Here is a 20,962-nt window from a genome sequence, read left to right on the forward strand (position 1 = left end):
ATAGGTTTATTAAATAAATTGATAAATATTAAAGCTAACTTTCTTTCCTAGGATTTAGGACATTATCATACGAGTGCCTTTCAACCACATTATTAAATTCACAAGTATTCTTAGTGTTGTCATCAATTAGGGCTTCCTTAAAATCTTTTTTTAGAAAAATATAAAACAATGATGGACAGTAAATATAATTTCAAACCTATTTCTTCGTTATTGATAATTAGTGAGCTAACGCATCCTTTAAAGTGTGATGTAGTTTCTGTAATTAAGTTTATAGGGTTGCTACCTATATATATCAAACTAGACATTTCGAAAGGCAATGTTTCGCTATTTATATATTAATAAAGTTATTATTCAATTTAATATAAAAGAATTTAAGCCTATATAAGGAAATATATTTCATTTGTCTCATTTTAAACTTGTAAAAAACATCATTTCACAAATTAAGTGCCCATTTTATTTTACATTATTTAAATAGGTAATAGGAAAACAAACCCCGGAAAAAACCCCGGGAAAAATACCCCCAGAAAAAAAATCCCGGAAAAAACCCCCGGAAAATAAACCCCCAGGAAAAAAATCCCAGGATTATTTTTTCATATTTATAGAATTTGTCACAAGAAGCAATTCTCAATTCCAAACACATCGAATTGAGCCTCGATTTCCTCCAGAAACTTGGAACGTGAATCAGAGCACTCTATCCGACGAAGAACGCACAAATAATCAATGCTAAGGTTGGAATCATCGTTTTTATAATCTGGTGGGAATAAACACCCATCAATCTGGGTATTTATTTAAAAAAATGGAATGCGAAATGGCTATCGATGTAACTAAACTTGAACGATGGCGTGTAGATAGTTGGACACCGAAAAAAAATTGCAGTTATAATACCCAGATTCGGGTGAGGAATACCGTGATGGGGTGCGAAGCCTTCCAGATTTTATAAGAGCGATTTCCTTCATTATTCGATGTCAATCAATATAATTATTATTCTAAATTATTAATTTTTAATCATGATTTATCAATAAAATAAATATATTTTATTACAAAATTTGGTCAAATTTAGTCTACTTAATATCGTAATTAAGGACGGATATTGTATTTATTAGTATAGCTACGAAAATAAGAAACTGGGGTATTTTTCCCAGTACCAATTTGAACTTCAGCATTTTATCTTTTAAGCATTTTTTATGGAAAGGTATATGAGTAATCTTTAAATAAAGAATTAGGGCCTAAAGAAATTTAGCTGATTAATATATTATATTTTTATAATATTTTTTTCTAAAATACTAATTTATCTATACATTATAAATATGAGTATATCCATTATAATCCAAATAAAAATATGCCTAGCTCTTAAGTAAATTCTATAAATATGAAGAAAAAAAAATCCAGGGGTTTATTTTCCGGGAGTTTTTTTCCGGGGGTTTTTTTCCCGGGATTCCTTAAAATGTTATTTGTAAAGTTTGAATTTACATAACGCAAAGTAACTTTACAAATTTGAATTGTTACTTTGCGAGGTAAAATGGTATATATAATATATAATTAAATTGGAGAAGAAAAAACAATCCTTTATAAAGGCAAATTGCAAATATATACTTCATGTCAAACTTGTTGATTTTCATAAAGCACACGCAATTTTTCATGAGTTTCAAAAATAATTGTATTTTATGAAATAGCAGTCGAGGGTCGCATTCATTCAACCCAACTCCCATATTCTGAAACACTTTTTAAATCAAGTATAAATATAAATTTTATAATATTAACCCCATCTTCATAATTTATTCTCAAAGTATACCACATCGAGTGTTTCAATTTAACATTAATTTTTTTAACACTCCTAAATGTTTGACCTTCATATTTGATTATTACATAATAGTCTTTGATAAATATTCTAAAGAAATTGGAACCATCGTTTAAGTTCTCAATGTACAATAATACCCCACTTGGATTCATAGTTTTAAATCTGAATGAACGAATATAAGCAAAATTTAATTAAAAATAAATAAATCACATACTTTAATTGTAAATCAAAACGATGTAAAGTTTTAATTGGTTCAAAAATTAAGATTTCATTTCCATCAAAAGATCTCGTATTTGTGTTATCATAATCTATGTAATTAAAATAATTATGAAGTTGACAGCGATGGCCTAAAATATACAATATAGGATTATTTTTATATATTTAGTCATAAATACCGGTGTGCAATGAAGAGCAAATACACATATAATTAATATTGTTCTTGAAGCATTCCCCATTGTTGTTGCATATTGATGAGCTGCAAGAATGGAATAATTGAATATCACTATTAATGCCATCTTTTAGAACGAATTTTATATTATATACGTAAATTAGTTTATACAAAAAGTTGAATTACAATGATTTGTAATTAATTTAAATTTCAATTCGAGATTGAGCAGCTTATACGAATTAGTAAAAAAATTTATTGGTAGTAGTTATTATCTAGTTTGTGAATCAAATCTTTGCTTTTCCAACTTCTTAAACCAAATCATATCTAAATAACAGGTTAATATTTTTATATATACGTTTCCATTTTCTATTATGTAGTACTATTTTTTTTACCTTGCTTTCTTAGAAACTAACAAAGTTTTAATCTGTTTTTCACCTTCATTTAATAAACTATTATTCTTGTCATAATGGGTAAGATGAAAAAATTTAATTTTTTGTGAGATATATTTATATATCATTTGATATTTCCATATTCTTCTACCCCCCCCCCCCCTCCCACCCAAATAAATTTCTTAGTCTAGCTCCTTGTTTTGGCCAACACATATATATTCTTTTCATGTTTTTTTTTGAATGATTCTATATAAAATGTATTCATTCACGTTAGGTTGAACATTCTTTTTACCATCTCACGGTCAATTCAATTACAAGCCTTATGCTCTTATTCGACCTCTTAATTCATTCACAATCATATTCAATGTCACACAATATTACCAATTAAATTTTGTACTAAAATTCTTTATTCAGATACCTTAAAATGTTTCCCATTTTATTCTTAGGATAAAGCTTACGAGGTGCGGAACTTGGTATTACTTTAGTATTTATTAATTTTCCATCAATATAGGGCTTTTATTGTGATCCATATATATGTATTAAGGTAGGCGTTAATCTCTCTAATACAAAAATATCTTTTGTATCTTTTTCTGTTAGTGTATTTTTATTCGTATTATCGGCTAGGACGATTATCATTCACGGTTAGAGAAATTAAAACCTCATCATAGTGCCTTTCTTTTTTCTAAACTCTCATTCATAGGAAAATTTGCAAGCATTCGCAAATATTGTCATAAAATTATTCCCATATACTCCATTTCTAAAGTCCTTTCTCAAAAAATAGATGTCAGTCCAGTATAAATCAATAAAATAATGATTATAATTAAAATTTTTCAGAAAAAGCAATTTAAAATAAAAGATAAGATGTGCAAAACTTAAATTATTTTAAAATCATTTCTAACGCCAAAGATCTGTAAAAATTACCCAAATAACCCTTAATAATTGTAGCATGGTCATCTAAAGCCCTCCCTCAAAGAAAATTGCTGACTATGCCTCCTGTTTATAGAAAATACGGGGAATAATTTCTAAAATAGACTTCATATAACCAAGTTGGTTTATATAAAATTTACTCCTTTTTAAAAAATTAGCATTGATTTTTTCTTCGTTGTTTTTAAATATTCACATCCTATTTAATTGAATATTGTGGTTACTCGATGGAAAACTAGAGAAGATAATATGATAAAGGCTACATTCTGTTTGATCATTTTGACAAGCAGAACCTTATTTTGACAAAAAATTTCACTAAACTTAATCACAAATTTTGAGATCAAAATCAGATTCATCATCTTTGAAGATCGGGCCTAATTGATAATATATTAATTATGTTTTCGACACTCATCTAGGAACAGAATATTTTCTAAAATCATTTTATTTATAGAAATGTGCTTTACAAGGTTTACATCTCAATAACTTATAAGCCACCCTCTCCCTTTTTTTATTATATTAATAATATTAAATTAAAATATATTATAATAAAAATAATAACAGTAAAAATAGTTTTTTGTCCCACCAATAATTCCAAAAATGTTAATTACTAGGTCTATAAATATATTAATTATATTTACCGGAGTTTTTTGTTACCATTTTGCATTCATGGGACCAAAGTAAATTCATCAAGCTCATCTGAACTTCTTTATTAACACTAGATACAAGGTGGGATCTATGAGATGATTTTAAGTGAAGTATGCAGTTGTCAGAGAGAGAAGGTAAGAAAGTAAATGTGGTTTGAATAATTCGTTGAAATAAATCCTTATTCAAATTTAATGCTAACTTGAGATGAATTGGTGACATATATTGAGTAGCAGAATGATCTATTTTAAATATTTTTACACATAACGTTAATATTAGATATGATTTTGAAGAATTGTTGCTAGTCTTTAGGTTCAAAAATATTATGTTTTCAGGAAGTGTTAACAGGCTATTTGCTAGAAGGTTCCTCATATTAAAAAAATAATCTCTCTCCAAAAACTCCTGGAGATTTATGTCAAATATTTGCATTGAGACAGCATTTTCTAACATATCCTCCGATATTTTGTAAATATATAAGTTGGCTTTGCTATGCGTAACGTGGACCGAATCTTGATTATTTTTATACAAAAAATGTAAAAATATATTATCCAACATGCCCTACTTATTTAACTACAATTTGGTAATAACTCAAGTTGCAGTATTAAAAAGTATGCCCGGCCCCGGGTCGGGTCAGACCTTGGATTTTTTTTAAAATATATCGAAATTTCTCAATTTTATATTGAATTTTTTATGTAAAATAAAAATATTTGATTTTATTTATTGAAACTAGACGCCATATAACATATGTCTTTTACTTTGAATAATTATAAAATTTAATTTCTATATTTAAATAAATTCGGGCCAGACCTTGGCCGGTAAATTTTTTTAAAAAAAAGTTTGGGTTCGGGCCGGGCCGGCAAAACATTTTTAAAAAAATTTCGGGCCGGGCCGAGCTTGAAAAATTAGGCCCGATGCTGATCACTAATTTCAAATGAGCCACATTCGAATATATCACCTATCAAATCAAATGAATCAAAATCTTATCTTTCCAAAATAGTCTTTAAAATGGCTTCCACCCCTCCCTCCCCCTTTCCCCTCACATTAATAAGAAAGAATCTATAGGTTATTAATAAATCACTCTCACTGCATTTCAAAAATTTTAAAAAATATACTTAATAACATGTTTAATTTGGGCATAATTTATAAATATCATTTCAGTTAGTGTTGTTATACGCCCGATATGGTTTGATTTTTAAAAACGACCTGATTAAAATAATATTATATATGCTTAGCAATTTTACTCATAGATGACAGAAAGATTTGGACCTCGATTTAATCTTAATCGGGCAGTTTTTAAAAAATTGATCTTTCGGGTCTAATGAATATTTTACAGGCCTATATTATTATAAGCAGGAATCCAAACCGAACCTGAACCGAACCATTAAACCGTTAAAAACCGGTATTTTTTATCGAACCTAAACCAAACCTATACCGCAGAAATTTTTTTTGCAGAACCTGAACATAACCGCTAAAATACCTTTTAACCGGTTCGAGCTATATGATATTGCAAAAATTTTAATTATATTTTAATTTTTTTAAAGATTATTATCAATCATATTTTATAAACTATAGTATATTGCTATTTTACAACATTTTTTAAATATTTAACGCCTAGAGATAAATATAATCCAATAATCCAATATATAAATTATTTACATATTGTATTATAAATGACACATCAAAATGTAATATTAATATTACTGATTGTCAAATAAATATGAAAGGCCACCATGGAGCAAATCTTGAGCGTCACATAAAAGAAACCACTCTCTAGAATTCGATAAAATTAATAAAATAAAAAGCTAGATCTCATCAAGTCGACAGACGATAGAAGAAGCATTAATAGAACAAACAATATTAGTAAATCTAAATAAAAAAATAATAATCGATGCTTGCACTGAGTTGGTCACTTCTAATGGCAGACCATTCACATAGTAAACTTTATTTTATAGCTTTGGAATGGGAAGCAATTATAGGATTGATAAATATCCTAAAACCAATTAAAGTAGCTACCAAGAACTTACAACTTGAGCTAACTTTAAGGGATTTTTATAGTACATGGCTAAAAACTAAATTATAAATTTCTAATTTTATTTCACCCTTGGCTGGTTCAATAATAGATGCTATAAATTTTAGAGAGAAACAACTTTTAAATAACAATGTCCTTGTGTCATACATATATCTGGATTTAAGGTATGTTTTAAAAATATTATTATATTTTATATAAATTTAATTAAAAATTTTATTTTACTTTATATAATTTTCTATCTATTCATAAAAAATAATATGAAAAAATTATTTTAATGATATTTTTAATTTTTATTATATAGATATCAAATGCTTCTGATTGAATAAGAAAAACAGGCTAGAGAGTAATTATTAAAATATGGCATAACATGGAATTAAACTTTGTTATAAGAGTAGAGGATTCTAGTGAAGGTGAATCAACGCCGGTTAATATATCTTCACCTGAAGAGGATTTAGTAGAAAGTTATCTTAAAAAGGAAGATGGTAACAAATAAAATCTGTTACAAAAATCGGAGACTATTTTTAGTTAATTTTTCCAAAGAACCTAGTATTTTAGACTATTGGAGAAATCAGAGTAATTGATACCCAGAATCATGTAAATTGTGTCATATCTTACTGGCAGTGCCGGCTACCCAAGTTAGTGTGGAAAATGTTTTTCAACAATTAAATTTATACAATCTACTTATAAATATAATTTGAGTGAGATGGATCTTGAAAATATATTAATTTTAAGTAAATAAAGTTAAATATTTTCCATATTAAAATTAATCATTGATATTTTTTTGTTATGTATATAAATTAAATATTATTTTATAATGTGCAATTGCAATTAATAAAAATGAAGATTTTATGTATGTGTTTTTTTTAATGATGAAATAAAAAAAATATATTATTCCCTATGCATAATCCGAATGTAGGGTTGAATACAAACGTGTTCAAACCAGTTTTTAAAGGTTATAACCGAATATCTTTATTTTTTACGAACCGAACCTGAACCTTGAACTGTTATATTTATCCGAACCTGAACCTGAATCGAACCAATATTCATTTCGGTTTGGATCCCTGATTATAAGTTATATATTATATAAATAAAATGTAGGAATTATAACCTGACACGCTAATTAGTAGTTGTAATGACAGCGAATCCCATTTATAAATTTTTTTATTAAAAGAAAATTTCCCAGTATTGCTTTCCAAGTCTATAAAATTATCTTCGTTACCCATTTCAATTGTGTAATATAGTTTATCGTCTTGGTCCAAATCATAAGCTATAAATTGAAATTTTATTGAATCGGAGTTTTTATCTGATAATGATTCATCTATGACCATTTGGTGGGTATAGAAAGCAGGTAAAGTCATATAGACAATGATATCTTTCGCAAACGGAGAATGATCGTTGATATCTAATAATTGAACAATCACTTCTACATCACTGTGAGGATTCTGAGGCATTATTATAATTTTATCATTGACCAATGGGGAAGTCAGAGAATCTTTTCGCGGTTTTGCTCTGATAAAAAATTTGTAAAAATGTGGATCCATCTCAAAGTCTAAATCATTGGTTATGGCTATTTCAACTTCATTGTCCAATATTTTATCAATTTTAAAATTATCATTGTAATTAAGAATTGAATGATTTTTATAATACTCATTATTAAAAAATATAATCTCGAAGGTATTATTGGTATTTTGAGGTTCATCTAGATCGTAATAAGCTATTCTGCCAATAATCTTTCCTACAGGACTATGTTCCTCTAATTTTAAATATACCCGTTTTTCCTCGAAAATAGGAGAGTTATCGTCTACATCGATCAATATGACATTAAATTCTGCGGATGTTCTTAATCTTTCATGTGTTGGAGCATTATCTTCAGCTACAACTATTAAATTGTAAAATAGTACTCTTTCTCTGTCTAGAAATGTATTGTGTGTCGACATATTAGGAACTTTTATGTAAGTGTATATATCGCCTGTGTGCTTATTTATTTCAAATTTATCATATATGGTCTCTTGTAAACTAGAAGTCGAGTGATTAAGAAACAAATATTGAATTTCACCGTTAGAACCAAAATCAAAATCGATGGCTTTAATTTGACCAATTTTTACACCGGGCCCTGTATTTTCCAATATCTTTACATTGAACTCGTGTGCATTCGTGGCATCTCTCGAATAATTAGAAATATATTTCAGAGGATCGTTGGAAGGGGATATGAAGACAGGAGAATTATCATTAATATCCTCAACCTGTATTTTTAAATGAGTTACTCCGGATAAAGATGGGATGCCATTGTCTTTTGCAATTATTTTTAAATTATAATGCGCTAAAATTTCGCGATCAAGATTTTTATCTAGGAAAATCCTCCCATTCTTGGAATCTATTTTAAAGGGATTCTCTTTCACATCATCTAATTCGATAGAATAGACGATTTTCGAATTTTCGCCCTTATCAAGGTCTGTAGCCTTTAGAGTTATTATCTTGGATTGTGTCGGAAAATTTTCTTTTACTTTAATATAGTTGATTACCCTTTCAAAGGCTGGTGCATTATTATTTTCATCGATTACTTTAATATTGACATTGCAATATCCAATATTATTGCCAGAATCTTCTACTACTACGGTAAGATTTATAGAGAGCTGCCCAGGATATTTGTCTAGGATGTAATGTAGAGGTTCAGTTAATATGATGGAGGCGCGATTTTCGGTTACAAGCAAATCGAAAATTTTATAATCATCAATTAAAGTTAAATTTTTTATTACATTGTCTTCATAATAAAATTCGGTATATGTCAGGATTTCGGATGACAAAATATATATGAAGTTGTCCTCAATGTCAGAATCTACCCCTTTAATGTCACTTAAAACGATTGTTCCTACCTCCGTATTTTCTGAGACATTAACTTCGTACACACTCTTTTCGCAAACTGGAGCATTATCATTTATGTCAATAATATCAATAATGACATCAGTGGCCACAGATTGCACTGGCAACCCTTTATCCTCAATTTTAACTTTAAATCTGTATTCGTCAATTTTTTCACGGTCAAGAATGACATTAGTAGTAATCCAACCAGAGTTTAAATCAATTTGAAAAGGTAAGACTGATTCGTTATACGAATCATTACTTATAACTCTGGATATACGAAATGATAATTCGCTGTTTATACCACTGTCTACATCATATGCTCTGACCTTCAATACTTTTGTACCTAATGGCGCATCCTCTCTCACATTATGCTTAAGAAAAGTAGCGTTTCCATATAATTTTGGTGCGTTGTCATTCAAATCCAAGACATTGATCTTTAATTCTGCCGTGTTACTCAGAATAGGTTTACCATCATCTTCTACCCAAACCAGAATGGAATAGCTTTTCTCATTTTCAAAATCCAATTGCCAACCAGGGTTTAAAAAGACCGTACCATTATGGGGGTCTATAGAAAAGCGGTCGTTGTTTAGACTTTTAAAAGAATAGGCTAGCTCGGAGTTTTGATCTTCGTCGATTGCTACAATTTTGCCTATTGCTATTTTTTGAGATTCGTTAAAATTTAATTCAATATTTTCCGGAACGTTTATAACCATGGATTCTTCTAGGAAACGTGGTGAATTATCATTTATATCAAGAACAGATATCAAAATGGTGAGGGACAGATCTGAATCGAAAGTCTGTAAATTATGTTCTCTACCCTGTTTTATTTTAATAATTAATTTATAATTCGGTATGCGTTCTCTATCGATAGAATGAAGGGTATACAATGTTCCGGATATCAATATGAAATCTCTATTGGGCCCATCGGGATTGACAATTGTAAATTGATGACTTACAAAGGAGTTAGAAAAATCATTTAACCATGGAAAATTTTTCAAAATATGCTCTTTGATGTTCAAAATATTTGAATTAGGTGGAATATCTTCCGTTATGTTTAGATTAATCGTCATGTAATTTTGATTAGTTGATTTTCTGACTCTTTTTTTAAACAAAACAGGCACGTTCTCGCTTTCAATATTTTTGAATTTATTTGTGCTGGATTCTTTTATATCAATAATCCAGTTATTACAATCTTCGGCTTTCACAATTGGTACAACCAGGAACAAGCATATATTAATTAAATGCATTAAATTAGAATGCATATTAATTCAAAATCAACTTTAATATTTTTTTTAACAAAATGTATATTAATTATTTTGTATCATATTAAATTTTTGGAAAAAAATAATAAAAAATTTTAGCAAAAATATTAATTATTTTTATGGTGTGTATACCCGATAAAATTATGCCAATAAAATATGAATTATTATTATAATAAAAAATAATTAATTAAAATATTCAAAAAATATGTTTAACGAAATTATGTTCCCTAATCCCATAGATGTTGCTCAATTGCCATTAGCCTATTTTATAGTGAGATTAAAAAAAATTATAACGTTATTTAGATTTTGTATCTAAAAAAACAAATTTGTATAGAGAACGTTAAATGACAATCCATAAAAGACAGACCCATCTTCAACCAGTGCTTCCTTGGGATAGGTATTTATTGCATTATTATATATCTAATTTTAATAAGATAATTTTTGTTACTTAAAGTGATATTGAGTAGAAATTTATTATACAAAATATTTTAATTAAGATTTTGTTTTAATGGTTTCTAGAGAACTCTAAATTTTACCAAATCTTGGCTCTGAGAATGTTCTTTATTCGCATATTTCTCACAATAAAAAATAAAAACTTTTTTAATACATCATATTATATTTTATTTTCGCCAAAGTATATTAAAATTCATTTTGAATATTTATTTATCTGCTTGGGTTACCCTCCGAGTAAATATCAGTTCACCATCATATGCAACAACCAAATATTATAAAATTAAATTTTTTCATTTTTTAAATTTATTTTATGTGCCTAGAGAAGAGAGTGTAGAGCTTAATTGAGCTTCGAAAATCGAACCCAAGTTTATAAAAAAAAAATTTAAATAGCTAACCTAACCTTTATAACTCGATTGGTTTTTATTTGTTTTATTTTCATGTCTCTTCATAGCTTATTTACCTCATAACGTTATTTCGATTTTTTTAAAAAAAACTAATATATAGCCCGAGATGTAACACACCTCCGAAAGGCCAGATTTTTCAGATAGATTGGCCTTAAATTATAAGGAGGCAAGAATTCTTTTGCGGCAGACCTCATGTTTTTGCGGTGGGTCTCTTTTTGTATAAAATTATACTAATAATTATGGAAAATATTTTATTTAAATGAAGTAGAATGGTATACAATAAAAAATATCCAAATGGATTGTACTAGCGTCAGGACTGTGCAGACGAGGGGGACGAGCGGGAAAGCAGCCCGGGGCCGCCCGAAAGTGGTAAGGGCCGCTAAATTTTTTACGTTTACTCAATTATTTTTAACTCTTGAAAAATAAAATATTTTTTTATATATACTACATAAAATCAAGACATTATTCTTTTTTTTAATTGTAACAAATCCATGTATTGATTCTGAAAATTTTGGCATGTCAAGCCATATGTATTATAACAAAAAATTTGATTTCTATTTTAGTAACATTTATTTTTTAGTTAAGAAATTTGATTTTTTTATCGAAATCTATATTATTCGACTATATTCGTCGAATTAAAAATAAGAAAGTTCATAATCATTACCTAGGAAATCCAGTTCAAAATGAAATCATTAACTTTATAAGAAATAAAATAGTAGAAAAAAAAATTGTTAATGTTATTAAAAACACAATATATTTTTCCGCAATATTAGATTGCACACCAGACATAAGCCACCAGAAATAACTAATCGTAGTTATACAATATGTAGAACTTACCAACAACTAAGTTAAAATAAATGAGTGATTTATTAGCCTTCTAAAAATCGATTCTAGTACTGGTCAGACCTTGGTAGAACATTTTTACAATTAGCTAAAAAATTGGGATTAGAAATAAATAAAACTGTCATGGACAAGGTTATTATAATAGATCAAATATGAGAGAATATTATAAAGGGGTTCAAGCTCGAATATTACAAATAAGCTTTTTTATGCTTGCAATTGCCACAGCTTAAATCTGCTAATTGGTGACATGGCACGATCATTATTAGGTACAAAATCATTTTTTAGCATTGTTCAACGAATATTTATTCTCTTTTTTGTTTCGACTCAACGATGGCAAATTTTGAACGATCATAGAATAATTTTACGTTAAACCTGTTACCTGAAACGCGACGGAAGTATACGGTGTAGAGTGTAAAGGCCATTAGAAATCAGGCTGGTGATATTTGCGATGCTAATAGATGTATCTGAAAAAATGACCCCAAATGGTGCATTGAAGAAGCCATTTTAAGGGCTAAAGAATAAAAACAATTTCCATTTCTGGAAACTCTTATCTTGTTTGATTTATTAACCTAGATGAATTTAGTAAGTAAAGTCATAAAGTGACAATATTGAAATGGAAAGAGTCATTACACTTATAGAAAGTACGTAATATATTTTATATCGCTTTAAAAAGACGGCCTTCAAAATTTTCATGACTCCGCGAAAGAGCTTGCGCGAAAATGAGTTTAGAAGAGCAGTGTTTTCCTTTAACAACGTTAATTCGTATGGAAAGTTAAAAACAATTTGCTTCCGAAAGAGATAACATGCCTATACAGAATACTCAAAAAGAATATATGATTGATTTTTTCAATAATCAATGTAGAAATTCGTTGGAGGAATGTTTCCATTAGTTAAAGCTCTTTAAGGATCATTTTGGATTCTTATTTTATGTTTTATAAAATTGCATCTTTATTTATAAAAAATATTTATTTTATACAAGAGAGCAAAAGGAAAAATGTTGTCAATTAAATATTTTATTTATAGATTAGGATACGAGAGCGATATTAATCTGCAAGATTTACTAAATTGATTTTAAATATTTAGTGAATATATTAAGCAAACATCCCATAAAAACTTTATTGGAAATTTTACTCTATAAAAACATTAATAGGTTAAATGAAGCCTTATCAAATACATCCATTGTAGTAAAAATTACATTAACCATTCCAACTGCCGTGGCACGCAGAACGCAGTTTCTCGCTCAAATTAATTAAAATTTACCTACGATTCTGTATGGCACAGGATTTACTTGTTAATCTCTCCTTAACTTAATAGAAAATGATATCGTCTCATTGTTATATTATACTGACATAATATTCTCTTTTGCATATAAAAAGGCGAGGATTTAATTAAAATTGCAAATTAATAGAATATATATGCTCATATTAGTTCTCATAGCAAAAATTATCAAAAAAGCCTAGGTAAATTTTGTCTTTGGAATAGCCAAATTATTTTTAGCCCTGGACCGTCAAAAGTCTCGGCATGGCTCACAACCGTTATATTTAAGCAGAAGGCTCCTACAATCCAAACAATTAATATTTTAAGTGATTCCTATTCATCTCTCCTAAAATACGATTGATATAAGGAAACTCAATATAATAATTTCCAAGTTGCTATAAATGCCAATCTATTCCAAAAATCGAGTGTGGGGCAGTTAAAATTGAGACAAGATGATGAATAAATAGTCATTGAAAATTCAGTTCCTTCCATTGGTTCAAGTCAAAATAATTATCCTGAAGACGAATATACAAATGAAAGGAAATAATTTTTAAAAAATGACACGTAAAACAAAAGAAAAGCGATTATATGGTACCCCATTTTGTTTAAAGACGCACGTCAAACCTGATAGCGATATTTAAAAGAGGTTTATTTTGCTATTTACAAAGCGCACTTATTGACTCATATCTCTACATACCATTATGTTACTGAATATTTTAAGTAATCTTAAACAAGAGGGACAAAAACTTCATTTTTGGTTCTGATTAGAAGATCCCTAACATTATATAGTTCATTTTAAAGATTCAATAGAAAAAAGAACTTTATATATTTCAAATGGGGTCCAATTTTGATATTTAAGAGTTTCTTTACCCTGGAAATAATAACTACTATTTTTGGATATAGTTAATGGATACAATAGTGCCAATAATAATCAAAAAATAAAATATACTTATTAAAATATATTTTTTAATCCTCTGTAATTTTAATGAAAATCAAAAAATAAAATACAGTTTAATATAAAAAAAAAAAAACCTGTCTTTTTTATTGGCATATATTTACAAATAATTGATATAAATTTGTAGTTATATATATGAAATCAAATGTTTATATTTTTCTAATTGAATAATTTTTTGTGAATTTGAAAAAAAAAAAAAAATATCACATTTTATATATTTTCTTAGCATGTAATTGTAGATCCTTATAAATCAAATCCATATTTCTGGTATATCATTTTTGAATATTATATTTTATAAACTCTCTCCTCTATAATTTTTTTTTTGGTTTTCTAGATTTGTAAGTTGATAAAGATTGTAGTCTTGATTATTTATTAATTTAATTATACCATTCTTTAAACTCGAGAGCAATTTTTTTTGTGATTTGCCTTGACTATAAGATGCAATTATTAAAACATATATATGTATACATTTTTACCTACCCAAGAGTTAGTGATCTGCATCGGATAAAATTTTTCAAGCCCTGCTCGGTCCAAAAATTAAAAAAAAATTTTTTTTTCGACCCAGCCAGATCTCGATCGAAATATTTTTATCTATCCCTAAAAGCCCGACCCATAAAATTAAAATTATTTGTCCTCTCTGCCTAGCCCTAATTTATTTAAATATAGAAAAATTTACTATTTTTTTAATTGTAACAATTTGGTCATTAATCTTCACTGTCTGTCAGTACTATATCAGAGTTTTACTCATCGCTACAAGTACTATTTTTGAAATTTTTGAGATAACCATTAATAGTCAATAAGTATTACTTATAATGGTTATATTTATTACAACGAAAAATGATGACTAAATTCTTAGGCTAACTGCCCGGGTTTTTGTAAACGTATTATTGAATTATCCCATTAAAAGGATGTATATATAAATTTTAAAACGTTAAACTCAATTTTATCATTAGAAGCATTTGACAAAAAAAATTGCACCTTCTTGAGCCATGAATATAGGAGTTATCTAAACAATTTGTTAGGATAATAAGAAGAACTCCATTTATTTTATGCTGTGGATCCAACCAAAAAGCGCTGGAAATCCTAAGAGATAACTGAAACTCGAGATCATGAGCCTTAAAAATTAACATTTGTATTCATATATTATACTATTTAATAAATAATTATAGTGTTATACACCCTCAGTGAGTGCAATATTAAAATATCATGAAATTATTGATTTTGAAGTTTTTATACGGCGATCTTATTTTGGATTGTAATTAAATATATTAAAGTGGATTGTCATATAAATTATCTTAAAAATTAAAAGAAACAATATTCCAATTTTTTTTAGCGAAATGTAAGCTATAGGTAGGGTAGAAGATTTATGGGCATTAGTATGGATGATTTATGTGACAATATAAAATCTTGTTTCGGTTTCATTAATATTTTTAGCTTTTGTGTATAATGCTATTATTATATTTTTGACTATTAAAACGAAATTTTACGAATCTATGCAAATGTGGTATAGTCCAGCCTATTAATTTTTAATCAAATTAGATCTTTTGTCGTTTAAAATTTCTGTTAATTTCTGAAATAGGGCTAGAATTAAGTTAATATTTTATAATTCGCGGCCATTTTATTATATTATTCGAATTAGCAGTCCCATTTTTTTTAATGTACTTAATATTTAATTTATTTATTGTATTGTTTTGTTGCATAAGCTTAAAGAGATTAAATTTTTTTTTGAATTCAAATTTAATCATTAAAATGGAAAATAAGGGGGTAAAATTTTTTATATAATAATATATATATTTTTTTATTATACTGAATGTCTGGAAAATAATATTGTTTAACGTTTCCAGTCAAATATTATGGAAAAAATGTGACAACGACAAAAAAAAATAGTGAAAGAAAATTTGGGGAAAAAAATTAATTAAAATTTATTAGCTTTGGCATATGTTCTCTGCTCTTATTTTATTTTTTATTTTTTATCAATTGTTTGTACATAGCATACAATAATGAAATATTTGAAGCATGATAAATTATCAATTTTGGATGATACAAACAATGAAATAATAATCGGGAATATATTTAATATAATTAGGGGCGTTATCCCTAAGGAGCGGATGAAAGAGTGACGGGTAGTACGCCTAAATTTGAGTTGAATGAGCAAACATAAAATTATTTCCATTTGAGCAAAACGTTTATTTAAGTTGATCATACCTAAATGTAGAAAAAATATTAAGAAAATTGTCAATTTACATGAATTTTTATTTAGATTCATTATTTTTTATAGAAAGGTTTTATAAATATGTATAATAAGGAACTATTTTTTCCAATTTGATAAAAAATAATTTTTTGTTCAAATACGAGAAAGTTTTCATAACCTGTAATCTGTTTTTTTTTATAATTTTGCTTCCGTTACATTAAGATGCTGTTTTAAGTTGATTTTTTACAGATATACACTTGCATCTTAAATGTATCATCGCAAAATTAAAATATTAAATAATAAGAGCAATAGCTATGGACATATGTGAAATGAAAAATTTTTTTTCAAAAATAGTGGCAAGTGGAATCATAAGATGATATTAAATTTAATGAGTTTTATTCCAGAAAATGCATTTTGGAAAAAATATTTTAGCCATAGTTAAATTAAATTTTTAGCTTCGTTTTTGCAGAGCCACCGACATTTTTATTAATTATCATTTGGCAAGATGCCTAAACATTTTAACACAAATTTAAATATGGATATCTTTTTTTTAAAAATCCTTTATTGAAGAAAAAATTTGGTGTATACACTATCTCTAAACTTAAAGAGCCATGTAAAATGAAATTTAAAAATTTAATTTTTTATATGACTTGACATTTATGGATATGACAAAAAATTTGTTTGCAATGAAAAAAATAATTAATTTTTCCTTTTTATCTTTAAAAATTTTTAAAAAATGATATTAAACATAAACATACCATTTTTTTTACTCCATTATATAAAATTTTGGTTGATTGTTTCCACATATTAGATTGGTTCGAAAAATAAAATTATTTTTAGTGTTTATGGCGAATTCCATGACAATTAAAAATCATATCCAATTTTTAAATTTTTTTATATATAAACATTTAAAAATGTTTATGTTATCGATATTTCAACAAAAAATAAGTACAAAAATTCTGAAACCGAGAGTGGGTATAGAATATAAGTGATAAGTTTGTAGAGCTATTAAAATTGTTAAGTCCATCCAACTAATCCCTTATCCTCTTTCACATTTAGAATATAAATAAATGAGCAATAATGGGTTTCAACTGGATAGAGAACTTCGCTTCTAATGGTCTTTTCTTTAAAGTATTTTCTTCGTTTCACAAAATGTTGACGTTTTTAGATTATTCGAATCATTGATTTGATTTTAATTTAATTTAATGTGATGTAAAAACCTTGCCTTTTCGCTAGAAAATCAAATTTCTTTGCTAAATTAGGATGGGTTTTCGGTATTGTATTAGAAATTAGAGGTCCACAAAGTCCGTGGCCCGTTTCGCCCCGTCAAAATTTTTTCACAACTTTCTCGGTCCAGCTCATTAAATTTAACCAGGCCGGGTCTGGCCCATTACAATTTTTTTAATTTGACCTGTTCAGCCCGTATAAACTTTATGAAAAATCCGCCCTAACCTGTTACCTTTTTGTACAAATTTTCCGGCTTTCACATTTTTAACACCTAAATCTTATTTTTCCCTAGTGTGAATTAAGGCTCTGGCTATCTACTTTTTTATAAAAAATTGTGTTTGACTGCATTTTTTATTTGTAATTAAATCAAATCATAATTTTTTACATTTATAGTTTTAGTATTTTATTAGACAGCTCGTAAAATACAAAGAAGCAAATATTTTGCAATTTATTTGCAAATAGTATTAATCAAATCCAAATTTTAGCTTGAAATTTAAAAACATAGCAAATTTTATCATTCACCTGTTTTAAAGGATAATATATCTGTATTCTTTTTTAATTTCCTTTGTTCGTTCTGAATATATTCCTAAAGCTTTTTTAAACAATTTGTTAAGTTCCATCAAACTTAAACTTTTGAAATTAATCAATTCGGATCATCATAGCTCGGTTCGACCTATATTGATATCGTATCGTCATAATCAAAAACACATTTTAAATTTCATATATATATACCCATATCTTCTAAATATAATATACTATAAAAAATCCTTAAAACCTCTTAGATATAGATTTTTTTAGATCTCATGCAGTGGTCGGTAAACATTATCCCACCTAACTCTTTTTAATTCTCACTGTTGTATATTCAAATTGTTTTGGAAGTTTATCAGACTATAAATTATTTTTTATATTCATATTTTTGTAAAGTTATTCAGATGAAATATTTTTAATATATTATAATCAAATGAGATTGTATTGTTTTATATATCTAGACGATTTATTGATTTTAAAAAAGAATTTTTGTAAATTTGAATAATTATTTAAGGTTCATGAAAAGTGTTTATAAAGAAACAAATTTTTTTATAATTATTGTTTTTTTTTGTTTTAAAATTTTATATTAATTTTATTTAATAGTAAAGTAAATTATATTGATTACTCAGTCTCTTAAACCACAATTTTGAAAACTCACTAACATGTAAAACTACATGATTTCCTCTGTTATATAAAGTTAATTTACTTTATTTCCGCACTGAACCACTTCCCTTATCGGATCTTATATCATCCACAAAAACGGCAGGTAAAATGATATAAAAAATACCAAGGAATAAGTCAAGGAAGACTTAAATTCCTAGTCTTAGATTAGTATTGAGGAATATTGTAAATAAAATACGCGATGATGATATAGTTAATTTTTTTACTAAAAATGATACAGTGTAAAATAAAATGTATTTCATAATAAATTATGCTAATATAAAGTATTAATTTTTAAAAGTATACAGTGCCCTCCTCATATTTTTTGAACCCCCTCTTAAAACTCCAATTTTTTGGCTCTTAATAAATTAATCGTTCCAATAACAATTTCGCCCGATTTGAACAGAGCTATGTGTTAGTATAATGTCGAGTACTATAAATAAAGTATGCAGTTTCGTTGATTAGATTTAACAATCATCATAGCTGGATAAGCTAAATCAAACTTTATCCAAATCCAAATATATGTGTGATATTGAATTTATTAACTATTAAAATTATTTAGTCTTATTTGTTTGAAGAAAAGACTTAATATAGTGCAAGCGCAAAAAAGAGCGTGATCAATCTTCATAACGACTTTTATTAGCCAAATGCGGTGCCACGCTGGGGTGGGGACGGAGATTCCAGCTGTTTTTGATGGAGTTCCAAAATTAAATCCTTGATATACCACTGGTCTTATAAGATAACATATTGTTTACTATAATATTTTCAAGTCAAAATATGAATGTGTAGTTCTATCAAACTGAGGGACGGTGTATATTTTGCATTCGCTTTCAAGTAACGCATTTTAAAAGGTATTGGTCAAATTGGTAAATTTTTATAATGAATTTTATAATATTTCAAAAAAAAAATTAATATTTTTTTTGCTATCATATTGACCATATTATTAGAAAAACCCAATTTAAATAAAGATTTTTAATATTTTTTTAAAATCGAACTCTAGACACAAATTTTTAATTTAGAGTCATTAAAAGATGCCATTTACAAATATAAAAATATATATACCTTAAAATAAAATTAAAATTAAATATCTTTTCTAACTCTGCTAAGTTTTTATGTTCAAATAGCATTCTAAATCTTTTATATAACAATCGTTAATACGTGTACTTATATATGAGGAGAGGGACGTCCTTTTAAAAAATTTCCCTGACCTGCTAATTTTTTAAATTTATTTTAATACCAACTTATTTACTTGTAACTTTGCATATTGTATAATAAGGATAATTAATACTCCTGGGAGGACTCTCTTAAGATTACCTAGGGTAATATTGTTGTGTCTAAAAATCGTGATTCATATCCTAGAATCTTAGCCTGAAAATTTCTGGACACATCTTTCCCCATTATCTTCTTTAGCATTCTGTAAATTTTGGAAAATCTTTGTGAAGTGTATTCAAGGTATGAACTGAGAGAAAACTATTCGAGAGAAGGTAACTGGTCACCTCCGATTTTGAGTAATAGGATATTGCTGATTCTGTTTTCAAATTAGAGAGAAAAGTCCTCTTGTCCCAAAAAAATAATTCCCATATTAGTATAAGATGAATATGTGTACATAAAGTTAGGGGGTATGCGATATTTATTTCCAAGGCCCATTAATAATATTATGATTTTTTGAAGATCAGGAAGGTGCCGACATGTGATTTTGCATTGCGTGCAAAATATTTAGTCTAGTCTCCTTTAATTAAAAATGTTTTCAGTCTACTTCACTCTGCATTCAAAACAAATTATTACTGGCTCCGAATTGAAAATAGCTTATCCCCCAGCTGCAAAATAAATGGTAACTTAATTAACCGATTTAGAAAAATTTTATGGAAGATATATATAAACATTATTTCATATTGGTTTAACTCAAGCTAGTCTATGTTTATCATATAATAAAAAAATATTGTAGGATTATGAAGACTTTCAAAAATATGAGTGCGAAGTTATAAATCCAACATAATATATTGAATAGGTGGAATATTTAATTTTATTTACATAACATTCGCTATATCTTTTAAATATTTTAATTATATCGCGACATTTAAAAAAGGTTATAATTTGTTCTAAATAACTTTTCCACTATAATTTTTTTGTGACATTAAATTTTGGATCAT

General features: G+C 27.2%; 1 protein-coding gene across 1 annotated transcript; it reads right to left on the reverse strand.

The window, feature by feature from the left end:
- Positions 1-2,179: 2,179 nt before the first annotated feature.
- On the reverse strand, positions 2,180-10,294 carry LOC135924157 (cadherin EGF LAG seven-pass G-type receptor 1-like). Its single transcript, XM_065459207.1, has 3 exons — positions 7,279-10,294; positions 4,138-4,650; positions 2,180-2,313 (listed from the first exon to the last, which is right to left on the reverse strand). The coding sequence occupies exons 1-3, from the start codon at positions 10,292-10,294 to the stop codon at positions 2,180-2,182; spliced, it is 3,663 nt and encodes a 1,220-aa protein (XP_065315279.1).
- Positions 10,295-20,962: the final 10,668 nt, after the last annotated feature.

Source organism: Gordionus sp. m RMFG-2023, chromosome 2 (assembly GCF_954871325.1).
Source record: "Gordionus sp. m RMFG-2023 chromosome 2, tfGorSpeb1-WG-v2, whole genome shotgun sequence".
NCBI lineage: Eukaryota > Metazoa > Nematomorpha > Gordioida > Chordodea > Parachordodidae > Gordionus > Gordionus sp. m RMFG-2023.

Bases quoted from the DNA above. Each gene is read 5' to 3' on its own strand.
- LOC135924157 (XM_065459207.1), bottom strand. From the start codon at position 10,294: ATGCATTCTAATTTAATGCATTTAATTAATATATGCTTGTTCCTGGTT. The intron at 4,651-7,278 runs GTTATAATTCCT...AAAATAATCAAG, and splicing joins ACTACTAATTAGCGTGTCAG to ATTCGGTCCACGTTACGCAT. The intron at 2,314-4,137 runs GTAAATATAATT...TCGTTCTAAAAG, and splicing joins AATGGTAACAAAAAACTCCG to ATGGCATTAATAGTGATATT.